The 17,948-nt window shown below is 39.1% G+C and overlaps 2 protein-coding genes across 2 annotated transcripts; one reads left to right on the forward strand and one right to left on the reverse strand.

The window, feature by feature from the left end:
• The first annotated feature begins 11,229 nt into the window (after positions 1-11,229).
• On the forward strand, positions 11,230-12,398 carry LOC131156129 (uncharacterized). Its single transcript, XM_058109576.1, has 2 exons — positions 11,230-11,594; positions 12,116-12,398. Exons 1-2 carry the CDS (start codon positions 11,230-11,232, stop codon positions 12,396-12,398), a joined length of 648 nt encoding a protein of 215 aa, XP_057965559.1.
• A 3,943-nt stretch (positions 12,399-16,341) lies between these two features.
• LOC131154837 (ubiquitin-ribosomal protein eS31 fusion protein) lies at positions 16,342-17,131 on the reverse strand. Its single transcript, XM_058107615.1, has one exon. It carries the CDS (start codon positions 16,983-16,985, stop codon positions 16,515-16,517), a length of 471 nt encoding a protein of 156 aa, XP_057963598.1. The 5' UTR covers positions 16,986-17,131; the 3' UTR covers positions 16,342-16,514.
• Positions 17,132-17,948: the final 817 nt, after the last annotated feature.

The following is a 17,948-nucleotide window of genomic DNA, read 5'->3' on the forward strand; positions in this document are numbered from 1 at the left end:
CTGGTGTCCGCCGTGCAGGCAGGCAGATTACTCTTGGATGGAGGTCAGGGGTTTATAGCTTTTGTGAAAGAAGCATCTGAAAATGAATTGAAGATTGATAACACTCCAGTGGTACAAGAATTTCTAAATATTTTTCCAGAAGAGCTACCAGGGTTGCCTCCTGTGCGCAAGGTAGATTTTCTGATAGATTTACCTCCAGGGACTGCGTCGATCTCTAAAGTTCCCTACCGTATGGCTCCAACAGAACTGGGAAAATTGAAGGGGCAGTTGCAAGATTTGTTGAATAAGGGGTTTATACGACCTAGTGTATCGCCATGGGGAGCTCCAGTGTTGTTCGTAAAGAAGAAAGACGGGTCTATGAGGATGTGCATTGACTACAGGGAGATAAACAAAGTTACTATTAAGAATAAATATCCTCTACCCCATATAGACAATTTGTTTGATCAGTTCTAGGGTATGCGGATATATTCCAAGATTGACCTCAGATCCGGGTATCATCAAATGAGAGTAAAAGCGGAGGACGTCGCGAAGACAGCCTTCAGGACCAGGTACGGGCACTATGAATTTCTTGTTATGCCGTTTGGCCTGACGAATACCCCGACCGTGTTCATGGACTTGATGAACAGAGTTTTTCACCAGTATCTAGATCAGTTTGTAGTAGTTTTCATCGATAATATACTAGTGTACTCGAGGAGTTTTGAGGAGCATGAAGTGCATTTGAGGCCGGTGTTGCAGACTCTCAAGAAGGAGAAGCCTTGTACTAATTTTAGCAAATGTGAGTTCTGGCTTGAGAAGGTGGCATTTTTAGGCCACGTGATCTTAGGGGACGGTATTGCAGTGGATCCTAGCAAGATTGATGCAGTGGTAAATTGGGCTAGGCCGAGGAATGTGCAGGAAGTCAGGAGTTTCTTAAGACTGTCAGGTTATTACCGACGTTTTGTTGAGAGTTTTCCAGCCTTGTCAGGTCCTCTTATGCGGTTGACTAGGAAAAATGTTAGATTTATGTGGGATAAGGAATGTGAGCAGAGCTTCCAGGAATTAAAGCAACGGCTCATCACTACACCAGTTCTGATGATTCCATCGGGTGGCGATGGTTATGTTATCTACAATGACGCATCCTTGAAAGGGCTCGGTTGTGTGCTAATGCAGCAGGGTAGGGTGGTGGTGTATGCATCCAGACAGCTGAAAGAATATAAGAAAAACTACCCTACTCAAGATCTAGAATTGGCTGCGGTGGTACATGCACTGAAAATCTGGAGGCATTACCTTTATGGTGAGAGGTGTGAAATATTTTCTAATCATAAGAGCCTAAAATACATCTTTACACAGAAAGAGCTAAACATGCGGTAGAGGAGGTGGTTGGAACTCATTAAGGATTACGAATGCACCATCAATTATCACCCAAAGCAAATGTGGTAGCTGATGCATTAAGCCGTAAATCAGGAGACACAGCACAGTTAGCAGCGGTAGTTCAGCATCCAATTCAGATAGACTTAGAAAGACTTGGTGCGGTGTTGGTGGAGGATGATTCTCAGGCGCTTATGGCCAGTTTGGTTGTACAGCCCACGTTATATGAAAAGATTAAAACTACTCAGAGAGATGATCCAGAGTTAGTGGAGGTGATAGCTAGAGCACAGGATGGTCAGGGGGCAGAGTTTAGTATTTCTGATGATGGAACTCTGAGATTTCGCACCAGATTGTGTGTGCCTACAGATGATAGCATCAGGAGGACGATCCTAGAGGAGATACATAGATCTCTATACACTGTTCATCCTGACAGTACGAAAATGTATAGGGATTTGCGAGATTCTTTCTGGTGGAGTGGCATGAAGAGGGAGATAGCAGAGTTTGTACAGTAGTGTTTGACGTGCCAGCAGGTTAAGGCTGAGCACTAGAGGCTGGCTGGTCAGTTGCAGCCACTTTTCATTCTTGAGTAGAAGTGAGACCACGTGTCCATGGATTTTGTTACTAGACTGCCGTCGGCATTGCATGGACAGAATGCCATCTGGGTGATAGTTGATAGAATGGCGAAGACAACGCATTTTCTGCCTATTAAGGTCAGCTATCTTATGAACAGGTTAGCAGAGATTTATATACAGGAGATTGTTCGATCCCATAGAGTGCCAGTATCTATAGTCTCGGACCGTGATCCACGTTTTACATCGCGGTTCTAGAGGAGTTTACAGGAGGCACTAGGGACTCAGCTAGCATTCAACACAGTTTTTCGCCCTCAGACCGATGGTTAGACTAAGAGAACCATCCAAGTATTAGAATATATGCTTTGTGCTTGTGTGCTAGACTTTGGTGGGAGCTGGATTCAGTTTTTGCCGCTAGTTGAATTTGCTTATAATAATAGTTATCAAGCTAGCATCGGCATGACACCCTATGAGGCATTATATGATAGGAGATGTAGATCTCCTCTTTTCTGGGATGAAGTTGGCGAAAGGCAAGTTTTGGGTCCAGAGATAATTCAGCAAGCATGTGATAAAGTCCGACTTATTCGTGATAGGATCAGTGTAGCACAGAGTCAACAGAAAAGTTATGCAGGTACTCGCTACTGAGAACTTGAATTTGGAGTAGGTGATCATGTTTTTCTAAGAATAGCACCACTGAAGGGGACCTTGAGATTTGGGAAGAAGGGTAAGTTGAACCTTAGGTTTATTGGCCCTTTTGAGATACTTAAGAAGATTGGGTCAGTAGCCTATCGGCTAGCTTTATCGCCATCCCTATTCCGAGTTCATGACGTATTTCATGTTTCTATGTTGAGGAAATACGTCCCCAGATCCTTCCCATATCATTAGCCATGCAGAATTAGAAGTCAGTGAGGCTTTAGCATATAAAGAAGTACCAATACAGAATTTGGACAGAAAGGTTCAAACCTTACGTACTAAAGAAATACAGTTAGTTAAATTTTTGTGGAGGAATCATGCCATAAAGGAAGCTTCTTGGGAACTCGAGGAGCAAATCAGACAGAGATACCCACAATTGTTCCAAGAGGAATAGAGATATCCAGGTAAAGTATAATAGTTAGATGAGTTTCTTTTGTAGGTACAGGTATTGATTTTGGTTAGTAGATAGTTTTTATTTTATATATGTAATTTCCGAGAACATAGTACGTAACCACAGTATTCCTCCGCCATAAATGAAGGCAAGTAATAAAATAAGTAGACCCTTTTCTTTATAAAAAGATGGAAGTATAGATAGAGATTGAGATAGTAAATTTCAAGGACGAAATTTTATGAAGGGAGAATGTAGTGACCCGAAGAATAATAGTATTTTAATAATAAGAGGGAGAGAAAATAGATACAGAAACGAAAGGAGGCTGTGGAGTGTTTGTCGACGACATTGCATTTTGGAGATAATATTAAATAATCATAATTTCAGAAAATTGCCAAACTGCGTCGATGAACACAAGGTTTCATCGACAAAGGCCTTAAGGATTTCGTCGACGAATACAGGGCTTCGTCGACGAGAAAATATCGAGAGACAAATCCGAGTTGCTCTGAATTTTGTCGACGAATACAGGGACTCGTCGACGAATTTACTGAAAAACTCGTCGACGAGATGACTTGTCTTGTCAACGAATCTGGTAGTATGAATGGAGGGAAACCAAGATATTTTATCATTTTTCATCGAGCTCTCTCTCTCCTTTCTCTCTCTCTCTCTCTCTCTCTCTCTCTCTCTCTCTCTCTCTACGCCACTCTCTCCCTTCTCTCTTCGATTCCGGCCCCACTAGTCACCGGATCGACGATCTGAAGCCACCACGACGCTCCTGGTGGAGTTCTCTACAAATCTGTCAGAGCAAATCGTCAGGAAAATAGAGTTGAATTTCATCCCAAATTCAGGGTAAGACCTTTTAGTCCTTTTTTGGCCTTATGATAGTTATAAGAAATAATGTCGGCAGAGAAATACTGATATTATGTTCTGGCATATGTTGGTTTCAGGGTGTTTTGTAGGAGACTCTGCGAGTGTTAGACTTGTATTCCCTAGGGGCTTTTCAAAGTTAAGGTAAGGAAAATATGTTATGCTAGGTATTTCTTAAAATACTATACAGCTTATTTAATTATAAAAATTATGTATTTACGTATGGTGTGGCTTGTGAATATGAATATGGTACGGGTATATATTTTACGAATGCTAGTTTTATGATTTTACGAATTTCAGTACCATGATTATGTGAATTTCAGTACTATGATTTTATGGATTTTAGTACCATGATTATACGAATCTCAGTATTATGATTATGTAGTTTCAGTGTTATGATTATTCAGTTCTCAGTATTACGACTTATGAATTTCAGTACAATTATGCAACATCATGGTTATTACGATTACTTCAGAATCATGGTAAATCAGAAAGATATGTATAGAAATATATTATATGATATCAGACCCTATTGGACTTGCAGCTACAGAGCACGGTACCGTTACTACGAACATTATGTTACTTTATGAGTGCAACCACCTATTCAGATAATATGTGGTAAGGTCGACCACCTAGGCCCTTGAAGAGGTTAGACTCCCCATCCAGATATGGGTTGAGGTGGGCAGGTCGACTGACGAAGTTCAGTGATTTATTCCTGATTGGCCAGCCAGGGTAAATCCAGCCTACGGGCCGCACAACTTTGTCATGAGGGGGCATGTCATGACACAGATAGCCACAGAGAACAGTTTCAGTTACTATTACATACGTACGAATTTACAGAAACAGGGATCCTACTTATGTACACTAGAAGTATTTTGAATTATAACCTAAAATACTACTATGTTAAGCAACATGGAAAGGGGTGGTGTATTTTATTATTTATATTGTACTTTTGTATTCAGATATTCATGTTTATATGAAAACAGATTTCATGATATATAGTAGCTCATTACCACACACTAGTAATAGCATATTTCTTCTTACTGAGCGTTGGCTCATCCCAGTATTGAAACATTTTTCAGGTGATCCAGGTAGGCGAGCAGACCAAGCTCGCAAATAGAGGGGCATCTATAGTGCCCTGTCAGCGAAGTGAGTATGTTTTGGGAGGATTTTTGTATACCCTAGCTAGTTGAGGGTAATTTGGGGATTCGGTGATATGTGTATATTTTGGGGAACATGGTAGTACTTTGGTATTGAGTGGTATTGTTTTTTGAATCATGTACATATTTTCATATGATTATGTCTGTGTAATTTATGCTTCTCGCTGCTTAGGTTTATGGATGAGTTTATCTCAGTAAGGGTATCAGAGCATGTAGATTATCATAGTATATAAACAAAAAAAAAAAAAACAATTTATTAAGCAGGTCATTACAATGGAAGTGTCATTTTTGCTACCATTTGAGATGTTTGGCCAGAGAAAAATGTTCTCATCATTCATAATTGTGTCTTCTATGGAGGTGCTTTGGATATGATTGTAACATCCTATCCCAGCACACAAAAATTAAGCCCTCTCAAAAGTTAAGCATTATCCTCCTATCTAATGAAATCACTTCAAATAACGAATCTTACAAGTCTGCATGTAAATTCTACTAGCTAGATAAGACCCACATGATACCCATAATTTAAAATATTTTCATTTGGCGACAAGGTCTAATTAGAGAACCATGACAATCCTTTACAAACAACAACAATAACAACAAAATCAAACCTTAAGTCCCACTAAGTGGGGTCGCCTATATGAATCATTTTCCGTCAATTTATGCAATCATGGACCATTTCTTTTGATGGATTCAGGGATATTAAATCCTTACTCACTATTTCCTCCCAAGTTATTTTAAGTCTACCCCTACCCCTTCTACTGCCCTCAACAATAACTAACTCACTCTTCCTCACTGGTACACTATGTGGTCTACGTTGCAAGTGTCCATATCATCTAAGTCGTTCCTTCCTTATCTTATCTTCTATAGGAGCTACACCTAACTTACCGCGAATATATTCATTCCTTAATTTATCTTTTAATGTTATATCACTCATCTATCTAAGCATTCTCATCTCGACAACTTTTACTTTTTGAATATTATGTTTCTTCATCGCCCAATATTCCGATCCATATAGCATAACTGGTCTTATAACTGTCTTATTTCTACTTATCCTAAAGCCTCTAGATTCCAAAGCTTCTCTCCATAATTCTAACTCAGCCTCTACTCTATCCCTAGTTTCATCAATTAATATAATATACACCATAGAACCCTCTTTTGAATACTTTTAGTTAATTAGTCCATCACTAAAGTAAAAAGATAAGAATTCAAAGCAAATCCTTGATGCACACCTATGGTGATTGGAAATTCTCTAGTTTCTCCATCTATAGTCATTACTCCATCGTATATATCCTTAATGACATCAGTATACCTACTACATACACTTTTTTTTTTCTAAAACCCACCATAGAACTTTTCTAGGTATCCTATCATATGTTTTCTCAAGGTCAATAAATATTATATGGAAGTTCCTTTTCTTTTCCCTGAACTTTTCTATTAATTTTCTTAAAAGATATGTAACTTCTGTGGTAGATCTCACATGCATAAAACCAAATTGATTTTTTGAGACTTTCATTTCTAAACTTAATCTTTATTTAACTACCATTTCCTATAGTTTTATCGTATGACTCATAAGTTTAATTCCACGATAGTTATTACAATTTTAAATATCTCTTTTATTTTTGTATATAGGTATTAAAGTATTTTTCCTCCATTCATCTGACTTCTTCTGAATTTTTTGTATATATGTTGTGTGATTAGACTTTCACTTGGAATATTAAAAGTTATTAAGTGTTCTTCAATCTTCTAAAAACAAGTATTTATTATACTAAAATCATATGACATAACGAAGTCTAAGATCCCCTAAACTCATTTTTGTCTTCATATTCATATCCTCTATATATCCTCTTATAATTTTTATTATCCCTTCAAACGTGTCTATTCATATCCCTTCCTATAAATATTTTTTCAGTCCCTGTGATGCCTTGTATAATACTATCCATATTTTCCCAAAATTGTCTCTTTAATATTTTTTACTAAACCAATTTGAGAAAGATAAACACTAATAATATTTATTATATCTTGTTCTAATACTATCTTAATTTTTATAATTTTATCTTTTACTCTATTTACATCAACAATGCTATTTTTTAAGTTTTTGTCTATAATAATATCTACTTCATTCTTATGTTTTTCTTTTTCAGTGTACCAAAGTTTAAATATTGATTTATTAATGTCTCTAGTCTCCCCCCCCCCCCCCCTCCCAAAAAAAATATTCACTTAGTTTTTTGAAGGCAAATTATATTAATTCTTCTTTTGATCATTGTATCCACAATTTCCATGCTTTTAGCCCTAGGTATCCCTATATTCCAAGTTACTAATTTAATCATAGTTTCTTGAACTAACATCTTTATTTGCTCACGTCTAAAATGATGTAGGAATCCTCATATATTTGACACCATACAAGGGCACCGACACAACGCGTACCCTCGCCCACTTTCGCTATACCTGGGTTGTACAAATGCAACGTGTCGTTCTTAGGAGACGCCCCAGCAAATATTCAATAAAGATTTATATCATAGTGATCCAACAAATTTTACGCTAACTATCAGCTACCTAACACAACCCTTCTCCTTTACCCGGACTTGGAATTGACTCTAAGTGAAAAAAAATAAAAATAAAAAAAATTAGACATTAAGTGCAGCACAAGCTTGGAATTAATCATGACAATCTAAGACAACTAAATTTTTTTCTCACCCTCATTGGACATTCTTCTTGCAACATATTTCTTTTCTGAACAAACCCTAGACTTCACATGGATTATAATCTAAATTAATATCCTATTTTAATTCATTATTATATAGATATTTTGATCTTTTTGACTTCTTTAGCCAAATTGAAGGGAATCGTTATTTTCTCCAAAACAAAATTTGGGAAATAAAAACAAAAAAAATTAATTAATTTCCTATTTTTAGAAAAGGGGAAACATTAAAAAAAAAAAAAAAAAAACAGCACTAATTCTAAGAGAGATAATCTTTGCTACCAAAAATTAACTTCTTCAAATGTGGGGAAAAATACATTAAAACCTGAGGAAAATTATCTCCCACACTCTCCCTTCTCCTCATAATTTCGTTTTTCCCTCTTCTCTTTTGGGCTTTCATTAGCAACGTGCACGCTAACAAATCCAAATATTCCTCTCTAATTGCTCGCTGAGAAGAGGCAATAAAACATATTCACAACTGCACCATCATGAAAGTTCCAATCTAATGCTTAGTTTATGCAATTGTGCAACCAAATGTCACATACACAAACCTCTACAACTAGTTTACACAACCACTCACATACACATTTCACCATATATATATATATATACAATCATCATAAAATGCATATGCAAGAGATTGTATGAACTAGGCCAAAGGTATGAGCATGACATTGCGAATGCACAAGCCAAACAGGGATAGCACTCAAATTTGCTGGGCAACAGATGTTCTTGTAACAAAACGTAGGTTTCTTAATTATTGATCCACTCCTTGAGCATTGATCAACATATATAACTATTCCCACTTAATTCTGATACCAATCAATTAGGCCCTTAAACTTATTTCACATATCAAATAGGACCATCCATCCAACAATATTGTTAAATTATAATAACTCATAAACTAATCCAAAAGAATAGCATGACCTGGGTTATTATAGAAAGACAAATTAAAACCTTTATCTTTCCTCTTAAAATCAATTTCCCACTCTCACCTAATGAAGAAGATGAAAGAAAGAATAAAATGGGTAGTGCAAGGAAAAAATGAGGCCAAATGTCTCTCTATAGTGAAGTGTGACTACGTTTAAAATTGTGCGCTTGCATTCTTACAGTTTCAGAAGTTGGATGAAGATTCCATTTGATGCGCAGCAAAAGTTGAGGATACTAATTGATGGATTCTCAAACACAGGAGTCAAACGGATAATAATGACCTTAAAAGAGTTAATAAATGCGATGGATATTGGAAAGAACTTCCCAAATCATTGAGAGCAAAACCCAAGAACCCATGGAAGGCAGCGGCAGCAGCACAACAACAACAAAGGGAACAAGGAATAAGGGCAAGCATATACACTTTCAACAAAATGCTCCATTGCATAGTGTCACGAGCTAAGCTTGTTCAGGGCATTATGCTTACCTGTGACCGCTTGCCTCATGTGTTTGGGATGGGTTTCCATCATGTAAATACTAGTGTAGGGTTATTTTCCAGTATGTATTTCATTGTAAGTCAAATAAGGCAGTATGACTCCTCGGTCACTTTGATGTTTCCTAGTGCTAGAGTGAGAATAGCCCAGAAAGCTCTTTTGGAGAGGGTGAGTGTTTATCAATCATTGTAAAACTCACTAGCAATTGTCAACGTGCTTAGCCTACTTGCCTCCCTCGCTAAGTACACCATGTCAACGGAGGATTTGTTAATAAATTACGTTTGCTTCAATGTTTACTGCTTGCTTACCACAGTTTTCATGAATTGATTACTGTTTCCGCCGCTATCTGAATGAATGTTAATGAAAGTACTTTGTGGATGAATATTAGTAAACGATAGGCTGGCTAGTTAAACAAGAGTGCTTTAGCTAGCACCGCACAGCCCTTCACAAGGGTGTGAAAATAGTCGGACCGTGACATTTGGTATCAGAGCCAAGGCTCAGTTGCTACGAGAATTTAGTTACCTTCGTTGTGGGATTTTGGAAGCTTTGGTAATTGACCATGGCACCAAACAATGCTGAAAGACTTAGTGCACTGGAAGCACAAGTTGAAGAGACAACCAACAATATGGCCAACGAGATGGCCTAACTGAGGGGACTTGTTGATGAAATGATGGGATCACAGCAGCATCAAGCAAGTTTGACGAGTGAAATGTCAAAGGACTTTGACTACACTGTGGAAACTTTGCAGGCCCGGATGGCTGATCTGGATGCAAAGGTGAATCTGATAGTTCTTGCTATTGGGAACTCCAACACTCTAGGAGTTAGTAAGACCAAGGTACCTGAACCCAGGACGCAAAGGGGTGCCCGTGATGCTAAGGAGTTAAAGAACTTCTTGTTTGATATGGAACAGTATTTTCGCGCTGTGAGGATGGCCTCAAAACAGGTGAAAGTGAATACTGCAACCATGTACTTGGTGGGTGACGCCAAACTGTAGTAGCGTGTTAAGTACAATGACATTGAAAATGCAAACTATGCAATTGATAGTTGATCAGACTTGAAGAGAGAGTTCAAGGCTTAATTCTTTCCTAAAAATGTTGAGTATAATGCAAGGAAAAAGCTGAGAGACCTCAAGCATACTGGGTCGATCAGGGAATATGTGAAACAATTTTCTACTTTGATGTTGGATATCCGGGATATGTCGGAGAAGGACAAGTTGTTCTATTTTCTAGAGGGGATGAAACCATGGGCAAGGACTGAACTTCATAGACAAAGAGTTCAAGACTTGTCTACCGCACAAGCTGCTGCAGAACGCTTGACTGACTATGCTGGGAAGAATACCACTTCGTCCAAAGGATTTGGCGGAGAGGGAAACAATGGAAAGTCTTTGAAGAAAGGCAAACCCAAGAGTGGGGGAGCCAACTATAAAGCATCAACCTCAAAGGAAGCTTCGTCGTCTCGAGGGTTCAACACACTTAAGGGAAAGGGTAAACTTGAGTGTTTCTTGTGTCGAGATCCTCATAGAGTTTTTGAGTGCCCTCACAAGGCATCACTTAATGCTTTACAGGCTTCCATTACCGAACAGGCACTGGAAGATGATGGGGAAGAAGATGAGACCCCGAGGATGGGTGCAATGCGGAAGGTGAGCACATTGGAAAAGCAGGCGAAAGCCCCAAATGTTACACGAGCCAGAGGGCTAATGTTTGTGGACTTGAGAATCAATGGGAAGAGCACCCGCACTATGGTGGATACCGGGGCTACCCATAACTTTGTTTCCAAACCAGAAGCTTGGAGATTCAACTTATCCTTAGAGAAGGATATAGGACACATGAAAGCAATTAATTTTGTAGCCCAGCCTACTCTGGGAATAGCCAAGCAAGTTACTGTGAAGCTTGGGCAGTGGGAAGGTCATGTGAATTTCACAGCAATGCCATTGGATGACTTTCCAGTCATTTTGGAAATGGAGTTCTTAAGGGGAACAAAGGCAGTGCTGATGCCTTCGGCTGGTTCCCTATGTCTAATGGGAGATTACCCGTGCATGGTGCAAGTTGTTGCAACGAAAGGAGACGATGGGAAGTTCCTTTCAGCCATGCAACTCAAGAAAGGTTTGAGGAAGGGAAAACAGACATATCTAGCCACGGTGGTGGTAGATAAAGAAGTAGGCAAAGAGTTGGTACCTACAACCATCCAAGCGGTGTTGTATGAGTACAAGGAGGTGATGCCAGATAAGTTGCCTCACGAATTACCTCCACTATGGGGTGTGAAGCATGAGATCGAGTTGTTTCTAAGAGTGAAACCACCTGCAAAAGGGCCATATCGAACGGCGCCTCCAGAGTTAGTAAAATTGAGGAAGCAACTTGATGAATTATTGGAAGCGGGATATGTTTGCCCTTCTAAAGCACCATTGGGAACACCGGTGCTGTTTCAAAAGAAACATGATGAGAGCCTACGAATGTGTGTAGACTACCGCGCGCTCAACAAGGTAACAGTGCGCAACAAGTATCCTATTCCGTTGATTGCTGATTTATTAGATCGGTTGAATCATGTCAAGTACTTCACTAAACTTGACTTGAGGTCAGGCTACTATCAGGTGAGAATTGCTAATGGGGATGAGTCGAAAACTCCTTGTGTGACACGATATGGGGCATCTGAATTCTTGGTGATGCCATTCGGGTTTATGAATGCGCCTGCAAGTTTGTCATGGTGTACCTTAATGATATTGTTGTCTACAGTTCCACTCTAGAGGAACATAAAGAGCATCTGCGGAAGGTGTTCGATAGGCTGAAGGGGAACAGTCTATATGTGAAGAAAGAGAAGTGCTCTTTTGCTCAACAGATCATCAAATTCCTTGGTTATGTGATTGAACAAGGTCATATCAGAATGGATACGGAGAAGGTAAGGGCAATTCAAGAATGGAAGATCCCAACGATAGTGAAAGAGTTGCGTTCCTTTCTTGGCCTTGCCAACTACTACAGGAAGTTCGTAGAGGGTTATTCACGGAGAACAACCCCTATGACAGAACTACTAAAGAAGGGTCATGGGTGGAACTGGACAGAGGAGTGTCAGGGAGCCTTTGATGACTTGAAGGATGCCATGATGAGAGATCCGGTACTGGCTCTTCCGGATGTCATGAAACCCTTCGAGGTACAGACAGATGCATCAGACTTCGCCCTTGGAAGAGTCTTGGTACAGGAGGGGCACCTTGTTGTGTATGAAAGTCGTAAGCTTAGTAAAGCAAAGCGAAAGTACACATCTTAAGAGAAGGAGATGCTAGCGGTGATACATTGTCTCCATGTGTGGAGGCATTACTTACTTGGGTCAAGGTTTGGGGTGAAAACAGATAACTCAGGTGTTAGTCATTTCTTCACACAGCCAAAGCTAACACCCAACCAGGGCCAATGGCAAGAATTCTTAGCAGAATTTGACTTCTCATTTGAGCACAAGGCGGGGCGATTGAACCAAGTCGCGGATGCACTGAGTAGAAAGGCCGAACTGACGGCCTTACAAATGGTAACACATTTGACTTCAAGTACAATTACCACAACGTGCGGGAGCACATCAAGAAGAACTTAGCCAAAGATCTAGGTACGCAGAACTTAATGAAACTTACCGAAGAAGGGAAGGCACGACAGTCTGGATGGAAGATGGATTACTAATGACCCATGGTAACCGGCTCTTTGTGCCACGAGTAGGTGATCTGAGGAAGACGTTGTTGAAGGAATGTCATGATACCAAGTGTGTCGGACATCGAGGATAGCAGCGCACTTTGGCCTTACTGAAGCGGGGGTACTATTGGCCGCACATGCATGATGATGTGGTTGTTTATACCCGAACTTGTCTCACTTGCCAACAAGACAAGGTGGAGCGGAGGAAAATTACTGGGCTGTTGGAGCCCCTACGAGTACCGTCCAAACCGTGGGAAAGTGTCTCATTAGACTTCATCACCAACCTGCCCAGAGTAAGAGACGCAAGGTCTATACTTGTTATTATAGACAAGTTTTCAAAGTACGGTACATTCATAGCCACACCGAAGTACTGTTCGATAAAGGAGACATCACAGTTGTTTTTTAAGAACATTGTGAAATATTGGGGTGTTCCCCACGACATTGTTAGTGACCGAGACTCAAGATTCACCGGCAACTTATGGACAGAACTTTTCAGAATCCTCGGTTCACAACTAGAAATCACTTCGAGTTATCACCCACAGACAGATGGACAAACAGAGAGATTCAATGGGCTACTTGAAAAGTACTTATGCCACTTTGACAACGCCAACTAAAAGAATTGGGTGCAACTACTTGATGTGGCTCAATTCTGTTTCAATGCCCACAAGTGTTCCACAACCAACAAGAGTCCTTTTGAGCTTGTTACAGGCCAACAGCCGCTGTTACCTCACATACTAGATGAGCTATACAGAGGAAAGAGTCTCAGGGCGCACATCTTTACCAAAGAATGGAGACAGAATGCTGAGATTGCCCGAGCCTACCTAGAGAAAGCTACTAAGCGGATGAAGAAGTGGGCAGATCAGGGGAGAAGACCGCAGCACTTCAACGTAGGTGACTTGGTGCTTGTTAAGCTCAATCCTGAGCAGGTCAGGTCACTACGAGGACGAGATAGGAGACTACTTTGCAAATATAAAGGACCAGTCCCCATCTTGGCCAAAGTCGGGAAGGTCTCCTACAAAATCGACCCTCCGACTTGGATGAAAGTGCATCATGTGTTTCACGTCAGCTGCCTCAAGCCGTACAACGCCGACACCGACAATCTGAGCAGAAATTAATCAGCCAGAGCAGAAGTGAGTACAGTGCAACCTGACAGACGTGAAGTTGAAGATATCCTTGCAGACAGAGAGTTCACATCTTCAAAGAAGAAGCGGCAAGAATTCTCAGTGAAGTGGAAAAGCCTTGTGACGAAGAAATTAGCCGGGTTTCTACGGAAGATATGCAACCGTTCGTGGACAAAGTCGAAGTGTACCTAGAGTCAAAGTCTACAAGGACGTCGACCACATAAGTGGGGGAGAATGTCACGAGCTAAACTTGTTCAGGGTATTATGCTTGCCTATGACCGCTTGCCTCATGTGTTTGAGATGAGTTTTCATCATGTAAATACTAGTGTAGAGTTATTTTCCAGTATTTATTTCATTATAAGTCAAATAAGGCAATATGACTCCTCGGTCACTTTGATGTTTCCTAATGCCAGAGTGAGAATAGCCCAGAAAGCTCTTTAGGGAAGGGTGAGTGTTCATCAATCATTATAAAACTCACTACCAATTGTCAACGTGCTTAGCATACTTGCCTCCCTCGCTAAGTACACCATGTCAACGGAGGATTTGTTAATGAATTGTGTTTACTTCAATGTTTAATGCTTGCTTACCACGACTTTCATGAATTGATTACTGTTTCCACTGCTATCTGAATGAATGTTAATGAAAGTGCTTCGTGGATGAATATTGGTAAACAATAAGCTGGCTAGTTAAACAAAAGTGCTTTAGCTAGCGCCACACGACCCTTCACAAAGGTATGAAAATAGTCGAACCGTGACACATAACATTGACAAGCTAAATTCTAAACCATATTCAAAGAAAATGCTGGGGATGGTAGAACGAGCCACCAAGTCTACAACCCCTTTTACAAGGAAAAACATTGAATAAATAGAATCTAGAAATGACGGACACAAATAGGTCAAATTGGAAGGAAAAAAAAAAAGGTACAATCATTTACATGAAAGGATGAAAGGGTCAAACGTCAAACAAGCAAATCACATCAATTCATCTCAAATAAAAAATTTTTTAGAAAAATTAAAAAATACAAGTTGTAAGTACTTCAAGTAGTTAAATGCAGATTTTCCTCTTTTTTTTTCCACCATTTCTCCTTGTTTTTGTTGAAAACCATACAAGGGGCATTTAAAAGAAATTTGGATTAAAATTTGGCAAGAGACAAGGGGGTGAAACCAAAAAGGGACTTCTCTTAATACAGGAGGAGCATGGCAAAACAGCTCGGGTTTATAGCTTCAGAAACCACCTCAAAAAACAACCTCCTCAAACTACATTCTTATGATATGGTTAAACTACTTAAAACATCAATTTCACACCGTCACAGTTTAGGATCATGCAAACGAACAACTCCTAATCTGATCCAGAGCTTAATGCTATTCAATACTCCTAATAATTAGAACCTAAATTTTCATTTCCTGCCAAATACTTCAAAAACTCTAACATCGGGAACCCACAGTACCATGTTCACTACTCACCACGACATATATACTTATGCAGCACAATCAAATCTGAGTTGATATTTCTTTTAACAAAGCAATATTAGACTTTTCTTAAGCCTAATTTGTTAAAATTTTGCGAAATGAAGTAAAAGAAAAGAAATTAAGCAGGAAAATAATGTTACATTGTATTTTCTTCATCTCAAACACTATTGAGAACAAAACCATTCAACATAATTGGAAATCAAGAAATATTAAAGGTTAATAAAGTGTAAAATAAAAATCAGCAAGACCTTTCTTATTTATTCACTACATGCTCTACTTCCTTTCCCATTTTAATTGATAATAATATGAGAAAATGTTTTTTCCACATTTTTCTTTCCTTTACTACAAGCTTTCCAAGTTCCAAAAGAAGCCTAAAACCATTCCAAAACTTCATAGGTACATACTCAAAGTAACATTGTAACATCAATCCAGAGTTATTACAGTGAAAACAGATCCAGCCAGTCACACCACAAAAAGCAAAGTGTCAATGAACCATCACTGCAATAACCAAGTTAACAACTACATCCAAAACTGTAAATCCAGACAAAGTTAACTAGGGTAGCATATGGCAGTAAGAATCCAAGGCAGTGAGATAAAAACTGCATCACACAGTTTAAGATTCACAGCCTCCAACTTGTATACCCATGCACAACATACAGAATATTATCAAAAACCAAATTAAAAAAAACAATTAAAACATCAGCAAAACAAAATTGCAGCAGCCAAGACAGCAACTTAGCTACAAAAATTTGAACTCAGTCGAAACTAACTAAAAATCATCTAAACCCAATTCACAGAAACATAATTTAGTCGGTTGAAATTTCCATTTCCTTTAATTTTTCAGACGAAACTACTATTTCCTTTTATTCAACAAAGCTAAAAGAAGGAAATTAACTGCAAATCGAACTCAAAATGCAATACCCAACATAGAAATTCAACTCCAAAATTGAAAAACCAGTCCAAATTAACTAAATATAATCCAAACACATATCAAAACACATAATAACTCCACTAGTCAAGTACCAAACCTCATTATTTAGAGGAAAACATATCCTTTAATTTGATAAAACTAAAAGAAGAAACTATTTTTCGACGAAACTAGTATCATCCATCCATCCCTCAGTCACCACCAGCCTTCTGATAAACATAAGTAAGCCCACACTTACCGCAATAGTGCCTATCGAAGTGGTTGGCCATGAAGGTTCCAGCTCCGCACTCGGCGTTCGGGCACTCCTTCCTCAGCCTCTGGACCTTGCCGGAGTCATCGACCTTGTAGAACTGGAGCACAGCGAGCTTGACCTTCTTCTTCTTGTGCTTGATCTTCTTGGGCTTTGTGTAGGTCTTCTTCTTCCTCTTCTTGGCGCCACCACGGAGGCGGAGCACCAGGTGGAGGGTCGACTCCTTCTGGATATTATAGTCGGCGAGGGTCCGGCCGTCCTCGAGCTGTTTCCCTGCGAAGATCAGGCGCTGCTGGTCCGGGGGAATGCCTTCCTTGTCCTGGATCTTAGCCTTGACATTGTCAATAGTATCCGAGGACTCGACCTCAAGGGTTATGGTCTTCCCTGTTAGGGTTTTCACGAAGATCTGCATCTTCAATCGATGCAGAACGGTAATGGGGGAAGGGGTGGAGTTCGCTCGCTCGGCTAGCTAGGGCTTTGATGAGAGAGCGGAGGCTACTAGGGTTTTGAGGGTGTGATTGGGGTGGTGAAATTACGGGGACACCCGTGGGCTCTTGCATGATGGACTAATTTGTATCTCCATTCTCTCTTGTTGGGCCGACGGTTGGGCTCGGTTGGTCATGCCCCGGCCCATACACACCACGACGCCCTACGGAACCTTGCCGGGAATCTCTACTAATAAATTATTAATAAAAATAGTGTTATTGACATTTTAAAAATAATCTAAATTTATTTTTTACGCATTAAATTATAATCTTATTCTTTATTTTTTCAGTAAATAATAAATTTATCCTATTTAAATTTTTGACTTACAAAAGAAAATCAAAAGATAAATTTATCATTTAAAATAATAAAATATAGAATGTATGTGATATTTTTAGAATGTCAATATTATTTTAATAAAAAGATTTATTTTCACAAGAAATCCCATCACAAAGCTTATCATTGTGAAGGTTATCACGCACCCTTTCCTCTTTGCTTTCAACTTCTCATTTTTTATAATAGAGGAGAAATAAACACAAAAAAAAAAAAAAACAGTTAAATTAATTTAATAATCGCAAAAATCTTGTAAGAAATAGTTCCTTCACGTTAGATTTCAAACCTCTAATCACAAGATATCATGTTAGCATTTAAACTCATACAAGTAAAATATATGACTTTGTGTAAGTTCTGATGATATAAATTTCACATCACATTAGTGGATCCATCAATTTATATATATATATATATAGGATACGAGTAGTTCAAGGTGTCTGATAATATTTAGACCGTTTGATAATTGTAAATGTTTTTTATTAATATAAATTTACCCTTATAACAACTCAATTCTTAAGTCACAGAATGACGTTAAGAAATAGCTCATAATTTTGTCTTC

The sequence above is a fragment of the Malania oleifera genome, chromosome 5, assembly GCF_029873635.1.
Source record: "Malania oleifera isolate guangnan ecotype guangnan chromosome 5, ASM2987363v1, whole genome shotgun sequence".
NCBI classification, from domain to species: Eukaryota; Viridiplantae; Streptophyta; class Magnoliopsida; order Santalales; family Ximeniaceae; genus Malania; species Malania oleifera.

Coding starts and splice junctions, on each gene's coding strand:
- LOC131156129 (XM_058109576.1), top strand. CDS start 11,230: ATGCAACTCAAGAAAGGTTTGAGGAAGGGAAAACAGACATATCTAGCC. Junction 11,595..12,115: donor CATGATGAGAGCCTACGAAT/GTGTGTAGACTA, acceptor CAACTACTACAG/GAAGTTCGTAGAGGGTTATT.
- LOC131154837 (XM_058107615.1), bottom strand. CDS start 16,985: ATGCAGATCTTCGTGAAAACCCTAACAGGGAAGACCATAACCCTTGAG.